General features: G+C 36.0%; 2 protein-coding genes across 3 annotated transcripts in view; one reads left to right on the forward strand and one right to left on the reverse strand.

Moving 5' to 3' along the window:
* LOC137656695 (probable palmitoyltransferase ZDHHC24) overlaps positions 1–3,644 on the forward strand; it is an 82,867-nt gene extending 79,223 nt beyond the window's left edge. The window contains exon 6 of the mRNA XM_068390899.1: positions 235–3,644. Coding sequence (XP_068247000.1) covers positions 235–360 — 126 coding nt within the window. The 3' untranslated portion in view covers positions 361–3,644. The remainder of the gene's footprint in view (positions 1–234) is intronic.
* Positions 3,645–16,474: 12,830 nt separating this feature from the next.
* Positions 16,475–21,712, reverse strand: part of LOC137656696 (protein zer-1 homolog) — a 98,115-nt gene continuing 92,877 nt past the window's right edge. For both annotated transcript variants that reach the window (XM_068390901.1, XM_068390900.1), the window contains exons 12-13: positions 19,362–19,495; positions 16,475–18,230 (exon numbers count right to left, since the gene is read on the reverse strand). In XM_068390901.1, the coding sequence (XP_068247002.1) occupies positions 18,186–18,230; positions 19,362–19,495 (179 nt within the window). In that variant the 3' untranslated portion in view covers positions 16,475–18,185. The remainder of the gene's footprint in view (positions 18,231–19,361; positions 19,496–21,712) is intronic.

Here is a 21,712-nt window from a genome sequence, read left to right on the forward strand (position 1 = left end):
CCATTTGTTCTTTGTTAATCAAGGATTAAGGGTTTTGAATGATAAATAAGTAAACCATATACATTAATGACATGATAACATTACTGTTATGTTATGAAGCAGTGTGCATGCAAATTTTAGTTTATATATTGTATTCCATATTTAAGAATAACAGTAAGGCATAAGCTGTCAGAATGTTTATAGTGAAGTAATTGTTTTCCACTTATTGTTATCCTATGTTAAAACATTTCACAGGTAAGCCTTGGGGAACGATGGTATATGACTTGGCTCTTTCCTACTGTAGAATCTCCACTACCTTACGATGGCCTTGACTGGAACACGTATACTGGAGCTAAAAGCGTCAGACCAAAGACAAAGTAACTTAACATTTGGTATCAAGCTCAAGAGTTTTCTAGTCATTAGATATATTCTGGAACCAAAAGCCCAAAACCAAAGACGAAATGGAGCCTCCTCCTGATGAGTAAGCTCGAGTGTTGAGAGCATGTCAGGAAGTTCTTCAAGGATCAAGTAGAAGTACAAAATACCTCGTAAGTTCTACTCTTTCCTCCCATATCAGTAGGCTAGAAGCTGAGAAACATTGTCATTCTCATTTGGCTTCTTGAAACAATTGTTAGATATTCTCTTGTCCAGTGTTTCCATTGAGCTGATGGTATTAAAAGATTCTTATTTCACTTTATAGAACCATTATGAAAATATTTTCCCCATACTCCACGTACTGTGTAAGTCGTGGAATAACAAAATGCAATTTAAAATCTAGTTTGCAAGTAGCAGATCTTGGGTTTTTTTTTTTTTCAACATTTTGTTTGCATGAAGAGATATAAAGTATTGTTTTTTTGCTGTAATCTGAGGGTTATTATAGATGAGCTATGTTTCAAGAGTGTGAATGCCTGAAAAACTATCCTGACTTTAAAGACATCCACTTAGCAAAGTTATAAACCATGGGGAAATGCCTAAGTAGTATTTTACACTTGTATGAATAAGGATGCAGGGAATTTGAGAGTATAAAGATTTAGTTGTATGTATATAAGTGCAAGAGAAGAGAAAAAGTTAAACATTTAGAAAGGGAACGTAACATATTAATATCTTTCAACAGCTTTTCATATAAGTTTAGCATTTACCAAATTAGTGTAACAATGTTTTTTTTTTTTTAGTCATTACATATGATGTGTAAATATCTTTCAACAGTCTTACTGCAACTAAGTCTATAGAAAAAAAAAGTTGGAATAATGTGGGTACTTTTAGTAGCTTTTCCGTAAGTTTAACTTAGTTTTTGAAGTTTTAAAATTGGTAATTATTATGTTAATAGCAGCTGTGGTAATTATAAGGGTGGTAGGGGTACTAGTGGAATGATCTTACTAAATTGTAGAATCGGGATTTTAAAATTTTCAAACTTTGGGCGCATGCCCTATTTTTTTTTTTGGAGTAGATGGGCATAAGTCTTATTTCATAGGTTACCTATTAAACCTATTACAGATGCTTATTTAATATTTAATGTTTTATTTTATGGTAATCTTATTTTATATTCTATTCTTTACATCTTTTCCATACTGTAGTAGGCTGCTTTACCTGTTTATGCCCCTTGATTGTAGTGTAGCAATTTGCTTTTCCAGCTAGGGTCCAAACTGGACTTGCAAAGATAATCATTATTTTAAGGTAATTGAATAATAATTCTCAGTTCTATAGGGCTTATCTATAGGGTTGTGGTGGCCGATGTGGTAACTTCCATGACTGGTGGGGTTCAAGTCCCACTCAAACTCGTTAGTTTCTTGGGTTGCTGTAACCTTACCATCCTTGTGAGCTAAGGATGGGGAGTTTTTGGGGGAGCCTGTAGGTCTATCTGAGGAGTCATCAACAGCCATTGCCTGGCTCTCCTTGGTCTTAGCTTGGGTGGAGAGGGGGCTTGGGCACTGATCATATGTATATATGGTCAGTCTCTAGGGCCAATGTCACTGTCCCCTGCATTTTCCATTCATGAGCGGCCTTTAAAACTTTAAGTGGATTTTAAATGAGAACTTGAATGGTAGCAAGGCAAAAATAAGAGAAATGGTCAGATAGGTGACACGATACTAGGTGAAGAGTACAAGACTGAAAGCAATTCAACCTGGGGTGAAGAGTTTCTGCAAGCAATTAGGATTATCACAAAGTGTAATGGTATCAAAATCCACCATGTTTTTGGCATTTTTTTTTTCTCTTGAAAGCAATATCCTTATTAAGAGTGTAAATGAAAAGATATTCAAATAAGGGATGCAAAGGACCTTGTTCAAAAAGGTCATTTGTAAGGGCTTGTGGTGCAGGCAATAAGAGTTGTAGTTATGAAAGTATTACTGTACTTGTGATGATGTATCCGGGCTACATTGCCCCACTGTCAGGGTGATTTGAACTTTGTGATTTCTTAATGAATGGTTGAATGGCATTCAGCTTAGAATGATTAGTCAAGCTATCCTTGGTATCTTGCCACATTTCTAGCATAAGAATGGATTAGTCTTCCTACAGGATATTCATGATCAAGTCATGATGTAATCCTTTAGCCTCTTTGTAGCCCTAAGCACTCATATTTCTTCTTTGCAATAAAGTAATTAGTGTAGAAGGAAAATTATACCTATAATTACTTCAGAAACTCCTTAGTTGTATGCAGTGTTAAAGATGTGTAGAAAATGATAATTTCATGTTACCATCCATGCATAAAAGTAACTGGTACAGTTTACTGTATATCCATTTGATTTGTAGACCTGAAATTGTAGGTAGGTATTTCATGTCTCTCCCACCCTTTAAATAGAGACTAGTTTTGTTATAGTAATTGTATCATGGGAAAATGCCAAATATTATTTTACGCCAAGTGGATTTTATTTTTTTACAGTGCATACAAGTAATTCTTTTATACTACATGATTTTCTTGATATTCTGAGAGCTATGAATATTTTTTAAAAATTTAGTGTATTAGTTTAGTTTGCTTTCAAGTCGAGATTTTTTTTTTGTCCCTTATTGGGTAAAGATGTACTGTACTGTATTCCATTATTGGAATATTGTCTCAACTGTATATTAATGTAATTTATAGAATTAACCATTTTTATTCTGATTCGGACATGGTCTCATGTTAAAAGGCGGACAATAAGTTAAAAGACTGACAATAAGGTAAAAGGCTCGATCATGGGATTAAGTGAAGAGTCTGATAATTAATGACTAAAGTGAGATGGAAATACTGGAGAAAGGCTTTTCTTGCATCCCAATTTTGAAATGTCTTTATTTTTACTGTATTCAAAAATTAGTTTAACATAAGCTAGTCATTACACACTGGTATTTAGTAAGTAAGGAAACCTAAGGTGTCCAATCAACATTTGCCAAAATGAATAGATGTAATGTACTTTCATTCTGTGTACCACAGATTGATAAATTAAGTTTAATTCAACTTATATAGTAACAATATGTGCTGCACAAGTCATATACTGTAGGTTTTTCCCTGTAATGCAGATATTGTCTACTTGAAAGAGTCAATTGCAGTTGCCTTTGACATGTACCATACAATTTAACTTCATGCAGAAAGTGTTGTAAATTATTAAAGAAATTATTAAAAACCTTTTCTAATTGTCCAGTAACCTCTTCTGTGATATGACTGGTCAAAAGTCTTTGTATCAATGAAAGGAAATGTAACTAACTTTCTTGAAAAAAAAAAAAATTCTTTACAGTACATTGAATAGTTAACTGTTATGACGTTTCGATGAAAATGACGTTTCGATGAAAAAACTTCTAACAGGCACATTCTCTGCTTAAGTGACTTGACATCACAAAAGTAAAAATAAGCTCAAAGTATTTGGGAATATACAACTACATTTTCCGGCAATAAAGCAGCTTCTAATATATAAGGGGTTGAAGAGATTGCAAAGCTTTTACAATAGTAATATTGTTAAAAGGAGAGGAGGCAAGGCAAAGGTGGGCGGAATATTTTGAAAGTTTGCTGAATGTTGAGGATGATAGGGAGGCAGATATAATTGCTGTTCCAGGTGTTGAGGTGCCAGTGATGGGAGATGAGAATGAGAGAGAGATTACAATAGAGGAAGTGAGGAGAGCACTAGATGAAACGAGAGTAGGAAAAGCATCGGGTATGGATGGTGTGAAAGCTGAGATGTTGAAGGAAGGGGGTGTGACTGTACTTGAATGGTTGGTGAGATTGTTTAATGTGTGTTTTGTGTTGTCAATGGTACCAGTAGATTGGGTCTGTGCATGTATTGTACCACTATATAAGGGTAAGGGAGATGTGCATGAGTGTTGTAATTCAAGAGGTATTAGTTTGTTGAGTGTAGTTGGAAAAGTGTATGGTAGAATACTGATTAATAGGATTAAGGATAAAACAGAGAATGCAATCTTGGAAGTACAGGGTGGTTTTAGAAGAGGTAGGGGTTGTATGAATCAGATTTTTACAGTTAGGCAGATATGCGAGAAATATTTAGCAAAAGGTAAGGAGGTGTATGTTGCGTTTATGGATCTGGAGAAAGCATATGATAGAGTTGATAGGGAAGCAATGTGGAATGTGATGAGGTTATATGGAGTTGGTGGAAGGTTGTTGCAAGCAGTGAAAGGTTTCTACAAAGGTAGTAAAGCATGTGTTAGAATAGGAAATGAAGTGAGCGATTGATTTTCCGGTGAGAGTGGGGCTGAGACAGGGATGTGTGATGTCGCCGTGGTTGTTTAACTTGTATGTTGATGGAGTGGTGAGAGAGGTGAATGCTCGAGTGCTTGGACGAGGATTAAAACTGGTAGGCGAGAATGATCATGAATGGGAGGTAAATCAGTTGTTGTTTGCGGATGATACTGTACTGGTAGCAGACACAGAAGAGAAGCTTGACCGACTAGTGACAGAATTTGGAAGGGTGTGTGAGAGAAGGAAGTTGAGAGTTAATGTGGGTAAGAGTAAGGTTATGAGATGTACGAAAAGGGAAGGTGGTGCAAGGTTGAATGTCATGTTGAATGGAGAGTTACTTGAGGAGGTGGATCAGTTTAAGTACTTGGGGTCTGTTGTTGCAGCAAATGGGGGAGTGGAAGCAGATGTACGTCAGAGAGTGAATGAAGGTTGCAAAGTGTTGGGGGCAGTTAAGGGAGTAGTAAAAAATAGAGGATTGGGCATGGATGTAAAGAGAGTTCTGTATGAGAAAGTGATTGTACCAACTGTGATGTATGGATCGGAGTTGTGGGGAATGAAAGTGATGGAGAGACAGAAATTGAATGTGTTTGAGATGAAGTGTCTGAGGAGTATGGCTGGTGTATCTCGAGTAGATAGGGTTAGGAACGAAGTGGTGAGGGTGAGAATGGGTGTAAGAAATGAGTTAGCGGCTAGAGTGGATATGAATGTGTTGAGGTGGTTTGGCCATGTTGAGAGAATGGAAAATGGCTGTCTGCTAAAGAAGGTGATGAATGCAAGAGTTGATGGGAGAAGTACAAGAGGAAGGCCAAGGTTTGGGTGGATGGATGGTGTGAAGAAAGCTCTGGGTGATAGGAGGATAGATGTGAGAGAGGCAAGAGAGCGTGCTAGAAATAGGAATGAATGGCGAGCGATTGTGACGCAGTTCCGGTAGGCCCTGCTGCTTCCTCCGGTGCCTTAGATGACCGCGGAGGTAGCAGCAGTAGGGGACTCAGCAGTATGAAGCTTCATCTGTGGTGGAAATGTGGGAGGTTGGGCTGTGGCACCCTAGCAGTACCAGCTGAACTCGGCTGAGTCCCTGATTAGGCTGGAGGAACGTAGAGAGTAGAGGTCCCCTTTTTGTTTTGTTTCTTGTTGTTGTCGGCTACCCCCCAAAATTGGGGGAAGTGCCTTTGGTATATGTATGTATGTATGTACTATTCTAATTGTCTAAAACCCATTATATTCATAAGATCATCGGGTAAAGTCTCACACTATATAAATAAGGAATTTGCAATTCCTTCACAAGGTAGGCCTATACATTTCAAAGAAGGATCCCCTTTTGCCAACATTAAGTTAATTACTTTGCATTCTGTACAAAATCTCACCTTTACAAATTTGAAAGACTTCTCTATTACTCCAAACTAGGAAGTGAATATTTAAGAAAAAAAAATTGCCACTAATGTAGCCAGCCAAAGTTGCTGCTAAAAGATGGATGAGGAATAAAAGTGGCAGTGGTTGAGTGGATGCAGTTTATACAAACAATATTTACCAAAGCTCCAGTTGAAACAAAGGGTTTTCATATTTTAAAAATTTTTCTTTGATTCTTATATTTGTTCCTATGCAAATACAAACTTTCGTCCTTTATTAGGGAAAGACTCTGGTGAAAGCTGGAAATGGCTAATGAACAATTATTGAGGTTCTGGCAACCACCACCCAGTATCCACTGGTGATACTGGTCTGACAGCGCTCAGAGAAGTTATTCAGATTCTGGCTTTCGAGCTGCACAGACATGTTCTCAACGCTCTCCAACCAGCCTGAAATTTTAGAATTTTTTCTCTTTCTCATTTTGAGTGTGAAGCTAACTGACAGAATGCGGACATGTAGAGGGCTGTCTGATCGAGACTGTAGCACCTTTATGGGGAAGGTTGAGGTTGATCCTCGCCCTTTGTCTTCGTCGTGTAGAAGGCATAGCTGCACTTCGCACTCCCTTTGTGATGTTTGTAGGGAGTGGTCGTCCTCCCAATGGGCCAGGTTTCGTTGTAGTATTAAGAAGAGCTCCAAATGCACTCATTTTCCCTCGAGGTCGGGAAAGTTGGTTACATCCTGATTTCCGACTACGAAACTTGCACTTCGGCCCTTCTCTGGTTAACTATTCTGAAGGCAAACCGAAGACGACCAACGACCTTATGATCGCAGAAGCTCACAAGGTGGTAGACTTTCCCTAGAGAAAAGAGGACCTCCCCCTAAGAAGGAGCTAAGCTCCAATCTTCAATTTTGGAAATCCCGACCCTCACCATCTACATGACACATGAGCATTGACTCCTATGATGAGAGACTTTGTCTCCGAGTTTTCTGCCAACTCCTCTGGGAGTGCTATAAGGAGTTTTTTGGGCCATAACCCAATTGAGGATACTGGTTTGGCTTCTAAACCAGCTAAGTGCCCCTGTATCTCTTCGAGAACTAATGTTCCAAGAGATTTGATTTCGAATCTCCCAGCAGAATGCTAGATTAAAGAGCGCCATCACCAAACGTGTCCACAACTTGGGGCAGTGTGCCACCACAGGGGCCCTGTTATAAATGAGAAGCAGACAGAAGTGCACGACCACCAGCCATGAGCTTGGGCTCATGTGCCATCCACTTATAATCAGTTTTGCCTTTCCACACAAGAGCAGACACCTCCACAAGTCATAGCACGAGCTAAGTAAGAGAAGGAATGTGGAAGACATGCCTGTTAAAGTTCTATATGAGCAAGAGGCCTAAAAGCAAAGGACCCCCGAGTGATCAGCCAGTAACTTTAACCCCATTTCCAAGGGTTGATTGTACCTGATCATAAGAGGGAACATAAACCTAATCGCCAATAAGAGCTGCTTGTCGTTCCTCTGAACATTAAAAAAAAAGTCCCTAGATGAGATGGAAGCCCCTCTCCCCATATTTATAAAAATAATTTCCATTTTCTTTCCTTTCAAAAGGAAATTGTAACCAACTCTTAGTCTTAAAACAATTTAGCTCTGAATGAAGGCCAAAAAAAAAACCAATCAGCTTGAGCTCCTAAAGTCCGCCTTATAAGATAGTGTTTGTAGATTATTATGCATTTAGCTGTTAGATTTATAACAAAGTTCAAGAATGTCATTGAAAGTCCTCAGGTGATTAGGGGTGAGCCACATTTGATATAGCTAGCCTGAGCAGATTGAATTAGTGTGATCTTGGACAAGATATTTGACTTTTCCTCGATTATCACACCCCAGTTTGTGGCAAAAGCAAAATTGTGAACTCGATCCTGTAGCAACTGCTCCATGAAGGAGTCCGGAATCATCCACTTAAAATACACTAACAGTCGTATCCCTTGCGAATGGGCCCAAGCTAGTACCAATGTGAACATCCGAGTAGAAGTATAGTCTGGAGCACAGAGTCTTGAACTGGTACATTTTACCAAAGAGGGAGAGTGGAGGTACTTTTAGAAGGACTGCTATACAGCTACTAAAAGTATGGTCTTCCTCTCAGATGGAACTTGATACAGGCTGCACTGTTTCTATCCTGAACTTTGCTTAACATACAAACTTATTTTGTGGTGAGACTCAAGCCCCCAGTTGACTCCTCCACCAGGAAGAGTCAACTGTATGGGGCCGGAGGCAGCTCCTTCCTACCTCTGTCTATAAGGACAGGTTTCTTGGCAATGTTGAAGGATTGGATGAGAACTATCAGAAGGGTGAGGCTGAAGAGGGTAGCAAGTAACCATCCTGAAGGACTCCCATTACCCAAGGATCAGCCTTATATCTGCCAAGTTGCCCAACCAGCTGTACTAAAGGGGGAAACAATCATCATCATATCTTATCCCGCCCGCCAATGTTGTCTCAAATGCATAGTGGCTTGATTACATTCTCAAGGTCCAAATCTGTACATATTAGCCCCCTGTAACCGACGAAGTATGTGGTCCATTATCTGGATGGGATCCCCACGGGCGCTCAGCAGAGGAGGGTGAGACCACACCTAAGAATATAGTCTCCAGTCTTTCCAACTGTAGCTCTTGCTTGAATAAGAGTAACCCTATCCTTTCTACAGAGGTCTGTTCCATGCAGAAGAGACTGTCATTGGCTCTGGATGGTTTCACCAGATGGGTTGTGGTTGTTTCTTTCCACCATTCAAGGCAGTAAGTTGCTGACTCCATGGGGTCAAGGATAGTGGTGGTTATGAAGCTCTTGCAGGATTTCAGTCCTTGTTCAACCACCTGGTGATCATAGAGCAGGTGCATTTCATCATTCGCGTTTTTGCATCTTTGAATGGGCTGTTTGGTGGGAACACTGGCAACAACCCATCTTTCTTCTGCTGGGCTGCTCCACTGCCAGGAGGGAACAGGTAGGGTGGCTTAAAGGACTGTGACAATGGCCCTTTCTGAGAAGTGACCAGTCCTGATCAGGGTCTAAAGAAGACTCCAAAGCTAACTTGTTTTGATAATGGGGAGACCAATGCATCCCTTCTCAAAAATCCAGTTAATCCCCTTGTTGCCGACTGAGAACCTTACCTTTGAGTAGGTGGCTACTGCTTGGAGGGAGATTCTGGTAAATTAAAGAAGAGAGTTCTATCTTTCACAACGTTCACTATCACCAACTGAATCACTTTAAAAAACTTTGTAACATGTTTTTTTACACTTTTAAATTCAGTTCTGACAAAAACCATACCTAGATATGACTTGCTTTTGCCTTTTCTTTAAAATGGCATGAAAATAGGGTAAGAATCACATGAACACTGCATGTGTGACGTATGGCCATCACTTGACTGAATTCGTGCTTGTCTCGTCAGTACTTGTCCACAAAAAATGCTCATACGGAGGGAAATTTTTGCCTGCAGACCTATACAATGCTAGTACATCTATTTGTTTGTATTCTGAGTTACTTGTAAACCTGAGGTATTACTAATGATAACCAAATTCAATATTATTCTGTGGTTCTAGGTACAGACTATGGCAATGATTCATCATTCCTGTGAGGACAAATATAAAAACAGATTACTATTAAAAAACTTTGTTTAAAATCAATATCATAAACTACTGCAGGAAATTCAAATAGGAGCAACCACGATACGTAGTGCCTCCTGGTCATCTTATGAACAAAAACGTATTTTGCAATTTGTTTTGTAAAAGCTTCTTTACCTTCCATACCTTGATCAGTTGGTACACTGCGTATTCTAATGCATAAAACTTTCAAGTGTCAATTTTCACTATACAATATTTACAATCAAACTAAGCTCTCAATCATTTTGAAATTACCGTGTTGAAATATTCACCTGAGCAAATATAATAATGGAACATAATTCTGGGAGAACAGTGATGGGAATCCAATGAAGAGGTAATTTACAAAGAAAAAAGATAAAAACATAAGTGCCTGTATATCTAAAATTTAGCTTCCATGTCTAAAAAGAGGGACGTGATCAAATATGGGACCCAATATAAGAATAGTAAAACTTAATTGAAATTGGTTTATGCACTTGATATAAACCTACTCGCTTCTTAACCCTTTTACCCCCAGTCTATTTGGAAATTTCCAACCCTTAACCCCCAGGGGGTTATTTTTTTCCCAGCACATTTTGCACTATATATATTTTTTAAATTGCTCTAACAGCCTTAATTTTTGTCATAGAGAGGTCAGGTTGGTCTCATTCTCTTGGAAAATGTCTGAATTTTCTCAAAAAATTATCAAAAATAGGAAAAAAAAAATTTTTTATAGCATTTTTTGCAAGGACGTACCGGTACGTCCATGGGGGTAAAGGGATGGCTTTTGTGAAACGTACCAGTACGTCCTTTGGGGGTAAAAGGGTTAAAACCACAAGAAATCTAGGATATTTTCTGATCAAAATAGGAAATCCAATTACTGTAGAGTACAAAATCACACACAAGCAAATAAATTACGAAATGAATTACAAAATGCACAAATTGTAAAGATTACTGACAAGCATCATATATCTCCCTTTTTCCAGTTCATGATTATAGAAGAACTTTGTTGCACAAAAATGTATCTTGAGTATCATGGCTTTCTATTTATTTATCTACAGTATAGAACAATGCAGTTTGGTCATTCTTCAGTGTTACCCAAAGCACAGCAAAGAATCTTCTGACATGACTACTGTATTATTCGTGGTTTAGGATCATATCTAATATAAAAGTTGCAAAAAGAATAAAGAATAGTGTCTACATTTTGATAAGTTCTTATGAAGATGCATATATCTCATCAGTTAATGACGTATACACTTCAAATAAGATATAATCACTTTGCAATTGTTTACAAGACATCATGGGAGTTGCAATAGTATGGACCATTATGAATGGATAACATTGGTGCACTTCAAATGCCATAATATGTAAATTCTGCTTTTCATTACGGTAAAAGTCTTGTGTTTTCCAGTATTAAACTAAATAAATAATTTTCTTCATGCGTCAACCAGAAACCTGCTAATTATATTGTGGAAAAATGACACCAGTTGTGTAAAATTACCCACAGAAAAAGAATCACACATTGAGAAGTATAATCCTACACAATATTTATAAGGTCAAACATTTTGGAGAATTCTTCCCCTGCATCACAAAATAAGTTCACACTGGATAAAAAAAAAAAATTAGCAAAAATATCTATACCCTAGCCATGTTTCTTATGTCAAAATCTACCATTAGAGTAAGTAATGAAACTTCATTATCATTTCTGAAATGCTCGTCAAGAATGGGATATTTACTAGGGTTAAAAATTGAGATATTACTATACCAAATGCTAGATTACAAGTAGGTGGTGTGCTGAATAGTAGATGGAGTTACATGCTCATTGATAACTTGTAAGTTGTGAACAAAATTATACAATCTGACATCTTTAGGTTCTCCAGATCCCTAAAGACAAAAATCCTTTATTTCTGGAGTCTTTTATAGCCACAATTCAACCTTTTCTTTCACTTTATATTGATTTCTTCACTTAAGCAGTTTTAATATTATATGGGGCATAGCATGCCATGTGTTTTTTTTGCACTTCCCCTTTGCATAAAGAAAAAATATAATTGCATATAGATATTGATGATATTTAAGGGTACAGTATAAAATTTTATAAAATAATATGCAAGTGCAAAATAATTGTCATTTTCAGGAGATTAACAAGAAAAAATAGGTACCAAACCATAAAAAAAGTTTTGGTATACACATATTTCAACAAAATTCAGACTCAACCATATTTCATGCTAGCTTATTATAAACTAATCATTAGTTTTCCATTGGGAAATAAGGCTTACACACTACAGTCAACTCATCATTTCCATAATAATTAAAGACATCATAGATTTCCATCATGACATTAAAATTCACAAATAACAAATGGGTTCAGCATAAATGCCCAAAACTAAAAAAAATAAAACAATAGTAGGTTAAGATCTAACTTGGGTTAGAGTGACACTTTTAAAGGCTAAACTTTTTTCCCCCACATGTAACCTTGCAAATGCCCTCGAACTATTTCTGTTTAGAAAAGAATATATGGCAAAATAGGAGAAAATAAGGTTAAAGTTTGACAGCATTATATCAAAAGGTAAAAAAATTACATCTAACTCTGCAAAGGATCCTCATTACCAAAATGCTCATGAAACAAGACTCTGATAATCTATTGTGAAAATTTGAGTTATTAAGAAATGGTCCAACATTCACTATTTATCTTGGCTTAATTTTGCCTATATACTGGGTAAAAACTTGAATGTGCCATGGAAAATATGCAGATCTTCCCCAACATACTTCATTACTAATGTAATGGGAGTCCCTCCAGTAAGTACAGTAGACCATAGTCTGGTGCTGAGCCCTTGGATGCCATTCAGAGGACATGTGCAACTAAGTAAAAACCCCATAGCTGCACTATATAGCAAATTACAAGAGGTTGGACAGCAAAATGGAAGAGAGGAAGCTGGGTCCATGGTACAGTATTATACAAGTATTTATGTTAATTTTTTTTAGGAAAGTAGAACATAATTAGATATACAACTTACCTCTATCTGTAGAGTCCTAATAAGGACAAAAATAAGGGAGATTAAAATTAAGTAGGCTTAAACTTAAAGGTAGGTAACAAACTTTCCTCGCAAATGGGTGGATCAATATACGAATCAAGGAACACTGAACCAGCAAGCAAATGCACGCTGGTATGCATCGGGCAATCGTAATCATCATCATATTTTATAGCACCAACATTGTATCCACTGCATAGCAGCCTGATCACATTCATAGAGGTACAAATGTGTACAGATTAGCCCCTGTTAACTCCCACGAAGTATGTGGTTGATTGTCTGGATGGGATGACCACATGGGCACTCAGTAGAGGGGGGGGGAGACCCCACTTATGAAGATTGTCTCCAGTCCTTCCAACACTCAATTAAGAGTAACCTGATCCTTTCTACAGAGGTATGTTCCATGGGGAAGAGAATCGTATGATCTCTGGATGGCCTCGTCAGGTGGGCAGTGGTCTATATCTCTCCAGCGTTCTAGGTGATAAGTTGCTGACTCCATGGGGTTGATGCTAGTGGTGGTTATGAAGCTCTTGGGGGTTTTTAATCTGTCTAACACCCTGGTGATTATAGAGCGGGTGCCTTTCATCATTCTCGTTTATATTTTTGTGTCTTCGAAATGGGCTGTTCGGTAGTGCAATGCCTGCCAATCTATAGAGGACTGGAAGGGGTGTTGGTCTTAAGGCACCAGTAATAATGCAACATGCTTAACTGAACTCGGAGTCAACTTTATGGAAATGACATGACATTTCCAGACTGGTGAGTATTACTCAGCAGTGGAATGGTTGAGTGCCAGCGCTGTTTGTCTTAGGGTTTAAGAATTTGTTCCGCAATTTGAATTGGAAAGTTTGCTAAGGAGGTTATTTCTGGTAGCTACCTTCTCTTTTACTTTCCTTACATGTTTCCTAGAAGATAGCGTTCAGTCTCATGTAATGTCTAGATAGACAAGGAAGCTATTATTCTCCAGTTTCTCATCATTTCCAGAGATGTTCAACTCGCTTTCTGTCTGGTAAATTTACGATGGAAAGCACATACCTGTGTTTTGTCTGGGTTGGCATTTAGGAATTTTTGCTTGTAGTAAAGACCTTTCAAAAGCATCTGATAATTTGCTCTCAATGGTAGTAAATGAATCTGACTGGATGGCTAGGCACAGATCATCTGCATAAATAAATCTACGGATATCTCTAAACTGAGGTTGATCATTGATATACAGTAGATGTTGAAAAGCATGAGGGTGGGGGGGAACACCCCTATGGGAGGCAGTTTTTCTATTTTTGCCATCTGCTACTCGGGAATAACTAGATGATATGCACAGTCCTTAAATAGCCAATTACTTTGGGCAGTTTCAGAAGCAGCAGCCTGTGGTTCAGTGTCATAGACTGCTGCTGTTAGGTCAACAAATAGTGCCCAAGCTCAAAGCCATCCTCAATACTGTATACTGAGTGAGGCTAAGTACATGAGAGCAGCAGAATCTTCCTGCCCTGGAGACACCCTGTTCTGCTGTCAACTGTTCTTCTACTGTGGAAGCTGTGTGGGCCATCTTTACCTGTTTGTACAGTTAGCATGAGGTAATATCTTTTGACATTTTCTCAAGAAATTAAATTCTATGTTTGGCATTGATGAACAAAAGCACATATCCATCATCATTCAAGTGTAAATCAGATTGTCAAGTTTAAAAATGAGGCATTTATAAAATCCACAAAAACGAGGGAAATAATATATCATTCAAACAAAACCCAGAAGCAAAAATAATAAATTATGTGATTAAAGATATCTATTTAAATTACTTCAAATGTGAAAAGCATAACAGTAAGAACAGCATCATCAAAAACTTCTGTTAAAACTTTTTGCAAATACTATTCTGTTGAACAGGTCGACATGATTTTCGTTTTATATTCTATATTTGTTTATTTATTATTTATATATATTTTATTTACTATTTACTTCCCTCACTAGGCTGCTTTCCTTGTTGGAGCCCTTGGTCTCGTAGCATTCGGTTCTTCTAACCGCGGTTGTAGCTTGGCTAGTAATAATAATACATCAGCTCTTCCTTTAATGGAGTTAATACATGAAATGACTTCTTCATTTTTCTATCCTAAACTCTGTCTTCCTTAGTCCCATCAGGTTAAGTCATCATCTTTCTGTTTTCCACGAGTCTTTCTACAAACAAGCCTTAGTCCTACCATTTCCTAACATTCTTCATCCCTTTTCACCACACATCTCGACCATCTTAATCATTGTCTCCATCTTTTCGACAGCACAAGTCTCCACCCATTCTTCAGTCGTAACATGATCTTCTCATTGTACAAAATTTATAAATCTTAATAAATTAAGAAAATCTCCCCTTCCATTTTCTGTCAGATGCTATATTTATATTGAATTGAGTGGTGGATAATTTGTTCTCTCATAAAGGGACACTTATTTAGCGGTAGTCTGGCAATCTCTCTCTCTACTATATACATGCTGTTTCCACTCTCTTACTGCTGCTCATCTTTGCTTCATAATCGATTGTATCTCCATGAAAACATACAAATGCTCTACGCTATCTATTAAAAGACAAAATTATAGTCAAACAATACATAACAATAGTGAAAATATATTACATTACACCCTCGCTAATCCATTACACCCTTGCTGATCATACACCACAATTTTGGATTGTAAAATTACTCTTTCAACTGAAAATATTAATGTAAATTTTTGGTTACAAAAACTTTCAAGTATTTACTATGTAATTAAAATATTTGAAATGAACCCCTTAAAAATCCTAAAACAATATTCAGTATAACTGATTCCTTAATCTACATTTCTTTGTAATGGGAAAAGCCTCAATGCCCTGTCACCATAATGCTGATGTAACACTCATGGGCATACTGAACAGTTGTGATTAACAAGGAAATTGCTCATACTATATCTTGTTGATAAAATTGTAACTTGGTGTAACGTTATTTGAGAAAAAAAAAATAATAATAATTTGACAGGTGCAATGTGAAGCCTGATAAAAGATGACAAAATGAAGTGCACATTTATATTATAGAAGATTCATAATTGATTATTTATGGCAGCCAAACCTACAAATGTTAGTTGCATATTCTTTTTTCTTATAGAGCATTGGTTGAATTTATGACAATTTCATAGCTTAGCCATACATTAAATAAGTTTGTTGTTGCATATAGCTTTCCAACTGTAGGTTGCAATTAATGGTAAAGGTAAATAACACACCTAATTAAGGTTGCCTGTTGTGCATGAATTATTGGATTAAAGTATATATTCACTTTTCATATGGGGTATATTGGTCATATGAAGAACTATCTAATTTAAAAGTTACTCCAGGTTAGGATTTGTGGTGCGTAACAGCAAACCAACCTAAATTTGTTCCCCCCATGAGCTGGATTAGTGAGGGTATACTGTACTATGTTCACCCTTTCTTTTCCTTTAGAATAAAGGTTTTAAAGCCTACCCTTAATTTCTATTTTTTTTTATTTGGTTCTTCTTTGTCTGTATCAAAGTGGGAAAAGATGCAGAAAAAGAAGAAGAAGCAAATAGCAAATAATTCATATACAATAACAGATCAAAGAAGGATTTGTTAATCATGTAATCAAAATACTCGCATCACACAGTTGCACGGCAGAATTTTAAATCTTAAAACCTCTTCACTATGTATATAGCAAAAACAGGTTTGATTTGAAATTACAATTGTCATGTATAATGTGTTTTAGAATGTTCATGTACTATTATACACATATAATTACTGTGCTGTAGTATTGTTATATACCGTACTGTACAGTTTTTTAAAACTTTATTAAAGGTAAACTTGACTTATAAAAGTGAGGCTACTGAAACAAGTAAATTAGGTAATTATTTATGGATATAAAAATGCACTTCTAGTATCATGAAAGGTGAAGGTTATCTTACAAACCCCTAACTAAATCTAAATGAAAAATATCAGATATGATTAACATGTCAAACTCATTCGGCCTTATTTGCAACTACCGTACATCGTTACTATAAAATCGTAACACAAAAATTTAAATGTACTTTCCATAACCTGATATTGGCACTGGATTTATTCTCTTGGGCATATATAAGTAGGTAATAAACTTAGGGGTTTCTGTGACAGTGACCAAAAATGTACTTTTCAATAACATATCTGGTAAGGTGTCACGGTTCCTATTTGGTGTTGTACGTAATCGTGCATCTTTCAACTTATAAACACTGACCCCATTTTATAAATTTTCTTCACCATTTAGAATGGCTTCAAGCTAGTTATTCATCACAGCAACATTAGTAATGAAGGAAAAAAAATAATAAAAAATTAATCAATGGAAATTAAATTCCCAGTAAGAATTCAAGGGGTATACCTAAAGTCCTCGAGGGCTTAAGTACCCGAGAACAATTTGGAAAATTCCTCTTAGTATACAGTATATAACTAAAATTGTCCGTATATAACTCTACTGTATAGAGAAAAAACTATATTCAACCGTTATTAATTCATGGCATCACAAGTTTAAGCAGTTATTGTACAAGTGGACAGTGAACGGCATTTCTTTTTGAGTGAATTTGCAATAAAGACTCAAACTAGTTCTAATATGCATGTTTGCAGAAGCTGGTCTCTCGATATAAGATAGAATGAAATATATGATACTTGATCATATCTATGAGGATATTTCACCTTAAAAACTGTACTGAGAAATGTAGGAATATACAGTATACTAACAATAAAAAGGCAAATTCCAAAATCCTTTCTTTATATTCTGTATATAATTGAAGCAGTCACACTTGGTACAGAAGGCTAGACTACATGCTCTACAAACTGCTCAAATAATGTGTGAGAAGGTTATGAACCAGAGAGCATGAGTTCAGTTCCAGCAATATATTTTCTCCTGGCAGAAAACTCAAATTTGCATATCTCCTTTCACAATCAAAGTGAAGATGAGGTTGTGCTAGTGCCTATAATCACCAGAACACCCCTAGACTATTTTTTTCACTCAAAACAAAATAACAAACCTATAAATAAATTTTGGGTGGAGCTCTGAGAAAATGAAAATGTCACAAACTTTTACACATTATTCAAAACTTCTGGATACTCTCCGCAAATGCATTTCCAAATATTCTCCCAGAATAGAAAACCATCGTTTAATTGATAATGCTCCAGGATATGTTTCTATATGAATACTCATTTGAGAGAAGACTAATTTTTTTGCATAACTTTTTGAACTTGCAGAACTTTGCGCAATGATCACATCTTACTTTAAGCTGCTCAAGATTATCAAAACATTACAAAAGAGAAATTACCCTTACCTTATAACAAGTTGGGGAGGTAACTCAGTGATGACACCGTGGCAACAGTTAAAACGAATGAAATAGAATTCAGTTCCTCACATAAAATACATCCAAGATGAAAATAATCAACTAAATGAGAGCAGAAAAAAAACTGGTAATATAAATCCACAGCAATTCATAAAATAAATACAACAGACTAAGTCACAAATCCCAACCGACAACATTTACTGCTGACTTATAAACATAAATACTTTGGTTGAGCCGTGTAAGTACTGTGCTAACACTCCGTGTCAAGCTCCATGTCATCAAGTGATCCATTTTCCTGAAACAAAGGCCAAAATGTATTACTAAAATAGTACCTTAAGGGGATATTGTTATTTATAAACCAGTAATTCAAAGGATGAAGTAATTTTTTTCTAACTAAATTTTTTTTCTCAGACTTTTAAAACTTTTGAAAGATTACAGGAGCTTCAAAGATTGAGACGGGATGCGAAGTACTTGTTTGCAAAATTAGGAGAGATGGAAGTAACAAGAAAACCACTTGGAAGACCCCTAAGAGCATGGCCTAAGACCTGAACACTGCAAGATATCATGTGAAAATTGTAAAAGAAAATCTAATACCTAACTAAAACCAAATCTGATGACAATGTAGTTAACTCAACCAGACATAAAAATACAATGATGATAAAGATGACAAATAACTCTCCCTAGTCATTCAAAACCTTCAGGATTAAATACAGTTGTCCTTTAACTTGTGCAAAATTCACTAATAGATATCTGAAACAAAGGCTTAAAAATTTCCTGGAAGTGTTGAAATACCAAACTGGAATTTGCCAATTGCAAAAACATCAAGAAAGTAAGGACTAATATAAAGCATTTCAGTATGATGTATAAAAATACCATGACTACCAGAATTACTATTATAATCAAACTTACAACACACTTATATGAATAACAAAACCAAATAAAAAATAACTGAGCACCATCGATTTCAGGTTAACAACTAGTTGTAATTAAGAAAATTTTTGTTCGTAATCTCTGAGCAATAACCAATGTAAGTCAGAACAAACAAAAGGTTCCAGATAGTAAGGCAAAAAGAAATTGCTTAAAGATTACTAAGAATGAGTAATCTTTACTCAACACCCATAAAAAAAATTGGGAATGAGGATGGTTGAGGGGTATTTGTTATTAATCCATTTTTACAGAAGTTTAATGAAGAAACTATGTAACATAGTTTTCAACTTTCATACAAGATTGCCCAAAGGACTGACTCATTCTCAAATGCAAGGTAAAATTTGAAGCGAAACCAAGTTCAGGAGCAAGAAAAAGGCTGAATCTAAAAAGGCTCATGACTGGAGGTACTCTACAAAGAATAATTTACTATCTGCACTGGGGAAAAGGAAAAGCCAAAAGCCAAACTATATGATGAGCATATTAAGAAAAATTACAATACCTTATAATATTGGCACTGGAAAATAACAATTCTCGCTAGGCTCTGGATTCTCTTGTACGGCTTTGATGACTGCAAGAGAGCCTCCAGCAACTGGATGCCACCCTCTTCTTCCACTAATGAACAGTATTTATCAGCTGCAAATAGAATATGAATAAATCAGCACAGCAAAACATATAAAAAAAAGTCACTAACTATACATAAGACATTATTTCAACATTATATTAAAACAATTCAATATTAATCCAGATCTATTTTTAAGTACACACCTAATGCTTCTTTTATTCAAATACATTTGTCTGTGACCTATAACACACTTTTATGCAGTTGATTACTCTTCCAGCTTTAAGGTTAAATAGCATTAATATTACAACTTCATTTCCAGGTTGATATATTTGTCTGTGAGATGTAACACACTTTTATGCAATTGATTACTCTTCCAGCTTTAAGGTTAAATAGCATTAATAATACAGAATTTCATTTCCAGGTTGATATGTAACTGCCAAGGTATTTAGTGGTGTTTTGAAGTGAATATTTTTAGAAATATATCTTTATTTGATACAACTCTGAATGACATTCTATTACCTCCTCTAATTGTAACTTCATCTCACTGTCTGAGAGAGAAGTCAGGCATTTCAAGAAGTATTGAATTTTTTAAATAATTTTTTTTTTCTATTTCTACACTCATGTGATGTTCATAATGTTTCTCTCTGGAAGCTTTATTTTATCTACATTTACCTCCTTTTCTTTCCATTCTACAAACTTATGTCACTAGTGTAGTAATGAGACAATCTAAATTTAGCAGTTAATGGCAACTACCAATGGCTTGTACAAGCCACAAATCCTTTATATTTTCAACCTCAAAGTCGAAACTATTCCCTATCCTCATAACACTAAAAGTCAGTGGGGAGGAGGGTGGGCCCATATATGAACATTGAGTATTAAAATACATTTCATTATGGAAATTCTGTTCATTTTATGAAATTCCACTTATGGTCACATTGGTGATTCTCACACACTGATGGAGGTGGGTCATCAGTGAAGGCAAGGGATAGGTCATTCATTGTTTTCAAATAATAAGACTAATAAACATTCTAGACTCACAAGTAGTTTAGATTATATGTAACATACCCTCTCAAAATACACTTTGAAATACGAGACTATCTCTTTCTCTTCAGATGCTGGGATGCAGATATATGAATGTTGCTGAAGAAATGGATATTAATATTTTGGGTTTTGGAGTGGAGAGTGTTGGGGGAAATTTATGTTTTGGTTTAATGTATTTTGGAAGAAAGAAATTTGACTTTGGTTTGATGTGTCTTGGGGAAAATGGATTTTACTTTTTTTTATGTGATTTGGGGAGGAAATGGATATTGATATTTTGGTTTTGGAGTGGAGAATGTGGGGGGAAATTCAAGTTTTGGTTTAATATGACTTTGGGGAAAAATGATTTTGAATTTGGTTTAATGTGACTTTGGGGGAAAACAAACTTATCTTTTTTAAGAGGACTTGTGGATAATAGTATTTTTGGTAACTAAAGATTAGCCTTCTTTGAATTAAGAAAGATATGAATCAACTAATTCCAAAAATGTTATTAGGCCACATTACCAGCAGCCACTATAGAGCCTAAAGCCAAGCCAAGCAATCTTGATTAACAAACCCAGATTCTCACAATAAAGTTTAGTGAAATTGATTTGGTACGCCTGCCCATTACTTTTCCACAAGAAAGATTTCTGCAAAAAAATAAAGAATATACCTGCAGTTTTAATATCATATACTCTAACATTCAACCTCTCATTAGACTTCGGTTGATTCTTTGCGAGCTTCATTGACCAAACAAGAAAAGACTGCATTTTAGGACAGAGGATAATTTGGATTCTAATCTCCAAAACAAATTAGGATCACTACATTTAATGTTTATGATTCTAAATAATACTCAGCAGCCCTCACAAGACAAGGAAATATATTTTCAGAAGAAATGCTCATATTCTTTTCCAAAAGGGGGATTTGAAAGAATTATGGCAAATTATCAGTCCTAAATTAAATGTTCAGCTCTGGAAGTAGGTAAAATAGATATCATTATGTTCACTAAAGCCTTCCACAGAAGATAGAGGTTGTAGTTCACTGAAGCCAGTGCCCAACAGAAAAAGGAGTGTTTTAGCTTTGATCAAAAGATATTCCAAAGGTTCAAAACCACATCAAAAGTAAAAAATCCTGATTACTAGAGGTCTTTCAATACTAAAAGCCCTGAACACATCCAGTAAAATAACTGAAATGGATAGATCTAATCCTAAATGTTTTAGTAAACAATTAAAGATGAATCTACATCTCTTAATGTCTGAAATTAAAAGTTT

This window comes from Palaemon carinicauda, chromosome 17 (genome assembly GCF_036898095.1).
Source record: "Palaemon carinicauda isolate YSFRI2023 chromosome 17, ASM3689809v2, whole genome shotgun sequence".
Lineage (NCBI taxonomy): Eukaryota > Metazoa > Arthropoda > Malacostraca > Decapoda > Palaemonidae > Palaemon > Palaemon carinicauda.